The sequence below is a fragment of the Aythya marila genome, assembly GCF_965140915.1.
Source record: "Aythya marila genome assembly, chromosome: 1".
Lineage (NCBI taxonomy): Eukaryota > Metazoa > Chordata > Aves > Anseriformes > Anatidae > Aythya > Aythya marila.
This window is the reverse complement of record NC_139042.1, coordinates 114,797,711-114,805,556: the sequence shown is the minus strand read 5'-3', so window position 1 is coordinate 114,805,556 and position 7,846 is coordinate 114,797,711. Positions and strand designations below refer to the sequence as shown.

The 7,846-nt window shown below is 40.0% G+C and overlaps 1 protein-coding gene across 1 annotated transcript in view; it reads right to left on the bottom strand.

Moving 5' to 3' along the window:
* Positions 1-5,723: 5,723 nt before the first annotated feature.
* GUCA1C (guanylate cyclase activator 1C) overlaps positions 5,724-7,846 on the bottom strand; it is a gene marked incomplete at its 5' end in the record, with an annotated part of 32,744 nt that continues 30,621 nt past the window's right edge. Inside the window, one exon of the mRNA XM_082751719.1 lies at positions 5,724-6,586. Coding sequence (XP_082607845.1) covers positions 6,456-6,586 — 131 coding nt within the window. The 3' untranslated portion in view covers positions 5,724-6,455. The remainder of the gene's footprint in view (positions 6,587-7,846) is intronic.

Sequence of the window (7,846 nt, the reverse complement as noted above, 5' to 3'; positions counted from 1 at the left end):
TAGGGCAGCAAGGCATGACAGATATCATCTAAAATGAAATACTATTTACCTTCTGTTTAAACAGAACAACAGTGAGTATTTGCAGAATTAACCAAATTGTTAAGTAGAAAATCAGAGAATCATTAAGGTTGGAAAAGACCTCCAAGATCATCTGGTCAATCCATCACCCTACTACAGATGTCACCCACTAAGCCATGTCCCTAAGCACCACGTCCAAACTCTCCTTAAACACTCCCAGGGACGGTGATGCCACCACCTCCCTGGGCAGCCTGTCCCAATGCCTGACTACTCTGCCTGAGAAGAAATGTCTCCTCATTTCCCACCTAAACCTCCCCTGGCACAACTTGAGTCCATTCCCTCTAGTCCTATCACTAGTTATCTGTGAGAAGAAGCCAACCCCCAGCTCCCAACAACTTCCTTTCAGGTGGTTGTAGAGAGCAATGAGGTCTCCCCTGAGCCTCCTCTTCTCCAGATTAAATGACCCCAGTTCCCTCGTCTGCTCCTCATAGGACTTCTGATCCAGGCCCTTCACCAGATTCGTAGCCCTGCTCTGGGCATATTCCAGGGCCTTGATGCCCTTCTTGTAGTGAGGGGCCCAAAGCTGAACACAGTACTTGAGGTGCGGCCTCCCAGGCCTGAGTACAATCCACTTCACTGCTCTTGTGGCTGGCTTGCTCACCACAGAAGTGATTTAACCACTGAGCACAGGGGTTCATGCAGCGGTGACAGAAAACTTGAGCCTTGCTGACACCAGAAGAGTAAAGCCTTACTGCAGAACTTGTGGGCTACAGAATGCCACCACATAACAGTACCAATGCTTAAAACAGCCAGTAATGTCTTCATTTCAAATAAGATTTATTACAATTGAACTCACAAATAGTAAATAGATAAATATAAATCAGCTTTAGACAGTTAGCCATTATGAAAAATGCATCTATGTCTTTATGTTGGCAGAACACCAAATGCTTTTATAATGGACAGTTCCAGGGCACTTGATGTGCTGATATCGTGTTATTTTATTTTATTTAGCATTATTTATAGAAAAGGAATGGCTTCTCGAAGAATACTGGAGAGGAATGGCATGGTATAGGATGGTACCAGAAAACTCTGTGCTGGTGGCCAGGTGACACATTCAGTGATGCCGGTGACAGTCCCCTCCTCTGTGACCCCAGTACCACAACCCTATGGGCTAGCTGGAGAACGACTGGACAGGGCAGGAACTTTGGCGGCCATTTCGCATTCAGTTCTCCAGTCATTTATTCTCTGGCCATTTCTGCTGAATCCAGCAGAAAGGTTTATGTTCTGCGTGGTGTTGCCTACAGGCTGCTCCCTGATGGTGGGTGGAGCGGCAGGGCCTCACAACCAGGCCCTGCTGTCTGGGGGAGACCTGATAAAGCTGGTTGAATAAAAAAGGCTTCTCCTGTACCACAAATGGCACTTAATATGTTTAAATATTGGCCTTCTACCACATCACACCAACAGTTCTGGTGAACTGGAAACGCAGCCTAGCTCAGAAGCTGCCTCTGCACTTCATGTTTTGCCCGTTGTGGACGCCCATGGTGAGTTGGGCAGCTGGCTATTGCACTGAGGGGCAGGCAGAGCACCCTGTCGGGGGTTGTTACAGAGTAAGGGTCTGGGTGAGGAGGCTGGGGGAGCGTGAAAGTGCTCTGTAAAAACTAAAACAACAAAAAACAGCAGGCAAGAAAGTGCTGGAAATGGGCCTCGTCTTGCCCTGCACAGCCTCATGCATGTCAAGGCCTGGTGAAGGGAAGGGCCTGAAGCACAGAACAAATACAACATGAACATGCTTCTTCACAGCCTCTTTTCTTTTCCATACTCTAACATTTGGCTATTTCTCTACAGCACGCTCCTTATGAGACAAGGTTATGACACCTTGGTGTTCCTTCACGGGGCCTGCTGACCTCTGCTTTTCTACCTCTTCAGCTTTCCTTCTCTGTTTTCCCCATGGTCTTCTCTGTTTTCTTTCTCTTGTTTTCCCCATCGTCTTCTAGGTTGTTCTGTTCCTCCCTCTCTTCCGCCCTCCCAGTATTTTGTGAGGGGACATAGTTTCCTTTTTTTTTTTTTTTTTGATAAATGGTACAGCTTTAAATGAGACAAGAACCTCAGACCTTATTTAAAGTAACTAGAACTTCAAACTGGAAGCAATTGAATTTGATGATTTTACAACTCAAAAGATAGTATTTCATTACAGTTTTGATTATAGGCATAGTAACAACTCTGTGGTTAACAGTCTTAAATTCTCTCTCAGCTCTACTGCGGAGAAAGGGGAAATAAAAGCTAAGCGGAGTTACAGGAAAACACTTAGAAAAAAAATTCTTTGTCAAATAAGTTACCTTTGATGGCTGTATCTTCTCTCACATGGCTGTTGTAGGCAAAAATCAGTGCATGACATCACCTTTCAAATCAATCCTTCTGTCTTCAGAGTCATGAGCCAGAGGTTTGTCCACTGCTCAGCATCCCAATTATAATGTAGAAGTAAAAGTGTCCCTGCCTGCTACACATACCAGCCAAACCATGGCTCTTTTCCTAATCTTTAGATGAGAAGTTGTCAGGTCACTGGAGACCAAAGCAAGGGTTCACCAAAGCTTTATTGTTAGTGTAGAAATGTTAATGATGCAAACAGTTGGGCAGGGACTGGAGAAAAGAGCCTGTTCCATCCAACAGCTATATTTTACCACATTAAAAAACATGTCTTTGAGCTACTTTCTCCCTAAGATTTCTAATAAAGGCCTATCAAAAAAAAAAAAAAGTACAATAAAAAGCTACGTCTCCAACTTTAGGAATATTCCTCTATATTTAACAGAATGTTTAAAAATGATATTTAAATATCCCTCCTTGACTTCCTCAGTAGTTTCTATAACCCCTCAAGACTTTCTGTAGATACCGAGGCAGTTTCTTCAAATAAGTGGACATATGTCCTAGCACACAGGGAACCTGAGGCTTGAGTGTTTAACCGTTATGCTCTACATGATACAGCTAATCTTACGTAAGGTCAAAAATCAAATGCAGCTATGATATCTTCTCCACACCACAGTAAGCTTTCCTCCCACTTTGTCAGGGATGCATAACTTGGCATAAGGCTTAATCATGCCTGTTAATGCTTAAGCAATTTCATATCTATAAGAAAAGGTAATTTTCTTGTCGCTTTGAATTCCCAGATTCTCAGAAGAAAAAGTGCCTATTTATTTTTCTAGCATACTAAGCTACCAGAATAGAAAAGGAGATAATGTTAGGACAATTATGAATTGTTTGAAAAAGAGAACTGTCACACTAATTACCTTTAGCTGTTTGGATGCAATAAAAAGAGCATAATGTCAAAAGGATTTCTTAACAGAAAAAGAGCTTATATTAGAAGAGAAACTACCAATTACCCTGTTGATTGGCTAAGCTCACCCAGCTGCACAGAGTGAATTTGAAACCTGTGGTTCTTTCCAAGGTGAATACGGTGACAAAACGATTAGCTACTCTCAGGGCGCATTTATCCTAACTAAAACCTACCCCCCTGTGATGATGATATAGGCAGCCCAGCTTCTCCAGACTTTAACAGCTGGCATCTGCATCAGTCTTGCTGACAGAGACATTTTTTGAGAGCATATGCTATAATGTGGGTTGTTTTTTTTTTTTTTTTCTTTTTTTTTCCTCCCATGCAGTGTTTTGTAGCAAAAGATCAGTGGCTCATCACTACCCCTTAACCACTTACATATTTGCTAAGGGGTAAATGTAACATGAGCTAACATTTGGCTTGCTTTTTGCTTTTCTGCTGTCTATTAAATCAGCAATAAGCATTTGAACAGACAGGTCAGCTTACAATATTCCTTCTTTACTACAAAGCACCTGTGCCGTGATGAGCTGCAGCTTCAGGTTGTTTCAGAACAAGACTCTAGGGAGTCAGATTAGACAGGCTTTGCACGTGCCACCTGATTTCACTGATACACTCAATCAACACCTGACAAGTTTAAAAGACTGAGATCAGTAGAAAATTGTGACAGTAATGCATTTATCTCAAGCACCTGTATATTGAACAGTGCTTAAGTCATTAAAGGAAACTTGCACAAACCTAGATGAAATCTTATGAACAGTCCCGAAAATGTGTGGAATTATCGTGGGTAAATATTTAAGGAAATGTGCCACAGTGTTTACATTAAGCAGAAAAGGTACTTTTTCTTAATTATATAGATTTCTGCTAAAGAATTGTATATTGAAGTGTATAAAGTGAGCATGTCAGGTACTCCTTTAAAATTTAGTTTCACACACACACACACACACACACAAAGGCTAAGAACTTCCTTACACACATTAGTTTTTAATAGAAAACAACGCTCCCCTTGATTTGGTAATTCCCGTCATATAATTACAGTTGCACAGAACAATTAGGCAAATTTAAATGGAAATACTCTCTTTTAAGATCCATTTATTGAAAGAGAAAAAGAGAGAGAGACCAATATACGTAGACAGCAGTCAAGTTTCAAAGTCAGAAACTTCATTATTTTAAAAGCAACAACCCAAAACCCAGCTGTTTTTGTATACCCAAGTTGCTTAGATTGGACCACTTCATTTTAAATATTTTAGAGCCAGTTCTGAAGACCACCATCCTCACAGAATCTAAATGCAAAACAGTAAATAAAGAAAAGTGATTTTCTGAAGTCTAAGTGTGAGAAAACTGATACTGACAGTAAGATATTAATGTGTCAATGATGAATAAATACAAGAACTTAAAGTTCGAACCCACTAGCAATCTCATACATCATTCTCTTTTTTGGGAAAGGATATAAAAGATTCAAATGTCAGAACTATAATGTCAGAGCTGTTTATAATGTCAAGTGATGCTTGTTGCATACTTCTAGTATATTCCATTGATCAAACCAGAACCTGGGATAATAATTGCAGATGATGGAGCACATTTCTGTGTTAAATGGATGCAGACTTGTAGTGACTTAGGAAAAAAAAAAGCAAAACTTTTTCATATTTAAGTCTTAATAAGTGTTTCCTTCAACCTGCACCTACCCATGCACAAATGATTTTGCATTAAGCTGATGTTTCTAACAGCATCTAGTATTAGTGTGTTGCCTTCAGGGCACTGCCAGCCAAGGAGAACTTATTCTTACAACATAACATAATGACTTGATAGAACTGGTTGCAGACTTGAGAGAGAATCCATCGCAACAGAACCAGAGAGAGCCATGATTTTCCCTTTTCAGACAACTCATGCAGTTACATTTCAGCTCAAAGAATTAATCTTGTTTGTTAGAAAGTAAGGTTGAGTTGTTTTTAGCTTGGTTTCCTAAAAAAATGAGACATACGTGATCATGCATGCCATCTGTGAATCCCTTCTCTGTACTCCTAACAGCTACCACATTCAGAGATGATTGCAACCCAGTTTGAAAGAAGGTAGAAGTCTCAAAGAGACTAAATTGCTAAAAGCTTTCGCCCAGGTATCTGGGCAGGACAAAAATACCGTAGTACTCCCTGACAGGGGAAGGCAGGAAGAATTCAGCTGTTAAACAGTCTGTTTGGCAGAAGCCAGCAGTCCCATCAGCATGAACTAGTCATCATACATCTTACCTTTTGTCTCATGAAGCTGTGGCAAAGAGCCCAGTGAAGATGAACTGTTTTGCAAAGGAGGACATACAAGTCAAAAGACACATCTCTGGGAAACCAGATGATATTAATTCCAGTGCTTACAAAATGATGTGTTTTAAACATTCTTTGAATTTCTAATGCTACTCGACAAAGATAACAGAATTTCATCCCAGTGCTTCTATAAAAGTTAATTTGAAAGAACAGTAGCTGGACCTTGTGAAAAACATCAAAACATTATGTTATTTTATTATACAGATGTAATGAAATCAAGAGTGGTAGATGGTTTGTTAAAGAGGATGTACATCTCTGGAATATTGAGCTGACCAAGGTGTTTCCCAGAAAATCTAGTCCAATTTTGAGCACTGATTAGATTAAGTGTTAAGTTAATTCAAGCCAGGCTTTGTTCTTAATTGATCCTGATAGGAGCCAATCTTACATAGATGTTTATTGCCGCATTTTAGATAGCAGATTAAAGAACCTGTACTTAAAATAAATAAATAAATCCCTGTTCTCTAGAAAGGTTGCATTTTGTGATATTGTCACTGTTTTATTATTCTGAACAGCGTTCATAGAGACCAAACAAGTTATTTGTACTGCATCAAACATCTTTTCTATTATACATGTATGTGGGCAAAGGTTTGTGTTCTGTAGTTGCCACAGTCCTTCGCGAGAGACAGAATAAAGAAGAGGAGAGATGTGGAGTCAAGAGTGAAAATTCTGAGGGAGAATTATTCCTGGAGCTGAGTGATTGGTATTGTCTGGGCTGGTTTTGACAACATCAAGCTCTCTGAATATATCAAATGTTATCTTCCTTGAAACAATGACAACAGATGCTACATCCATCACTGAATCCTTCAGATGCTGTGCCGCCTGCCGCTCTGTATGACTTTGAGTACGTTGGAAAGGTCGAAACTTTTTGTAATCAATTCCATTAGGTCCCCGTCTCTTTCCACACCGGTGATAAACTCTTCTAAAGTCAATTCCCCTAAAAGGAAATCAGATACTCTTTAGGAACCAAGGAATGCAACAATCACTCTCAACCCAACACGAGGCCATTCATGCCAGGTTGCATCCCCCAAGAAGATTCCCTGTACTTCTCTGCTGATATGCAAATGCAGGAAGAATATTGTCATATGTTTTCCCATTTTGCATTAGATCTTAGAGCTCATGTTCACTTTTCTTTATTAAACAGATCAAATACCACTTTCACAGAAGTCTAAGACAACTATAGTGTTTAGCATCTTCAATGACAGATGTGTGGGGTTCTAATTAAAGGTTCATTCTGGCATAATTCAGCTGCATGGAGCTATTCTTACCAAGCTAACCAGAGTTTAGTTTATAGGTGGTTTTAACAGAGATTAGGGAATGATTTGCTGAGGATTACCAAGCACATCCCCTGTGTTGACTACAAGGATTATTTAGAGCCAGGATAAGATGATGAAAAAAAAACAGTTAAGCGGTTTGATTAGGGAAATTCTTCCAAGCAACTGAAATGGTCATGATTTTAAAGATTTTTTTGGACTCGTTCTAAAATCAGGTAATACTTTGGAAATTTCAAGTCAACCTCCTTTTTGCAGGAACAGGAATACCATTTAACCTTTTTCTCCTGCTTACTTCCCTGGCAGCAATCTGTCTGCTGGCAAAGTACACTGGAGCGTACACGATTCTCTGGCTAGAAATTATTCCAGCGATACTGTTTTTATTTGAAAGGGGAAACAGGCCTTAGTTTAAGAGGAAGAGTGATTCTTTCCTCTTTAGTTTTTTATTAAAATCATAAAAATGAATGATTTTTTACTGAAGTAAGAAATTGAAAGAGGCCAGGCAAAAAGAAACTTGCTGGGTGACTAAGGGCCCCTGCATTCTGGGGCCCAGCAATGTAAATCACATGCACTTCTGGTAAATGCTTAGGTAGATGAATTTCAGCTATTATCAGATTTAAGCAGTCCCTGCATTTTTTTTTTTGTTCGTTTGTTTTGTTTTTGTTTTGTTTTGTTTCTGTTTTGGTTTCTGTTCATGGCAAGTTTGGAAATTTAACCTGACTGAAAACCAAAAACGATCAGCATGTGAAGAATTTGAAAATGACCCATTGGCAATAAAGGCTGCTTCATCTTTTGTCATATGGTCTCCACTGCACTGTGAGCAGGCTCACATACACACTAAGTGAAAGGAGCCCCTCTGACACAAGTCCTGGCTCTCAGGCTGCAGCAAGAGGAGCAAGACCCTCTCCAGTGGTCGATGTACAGTG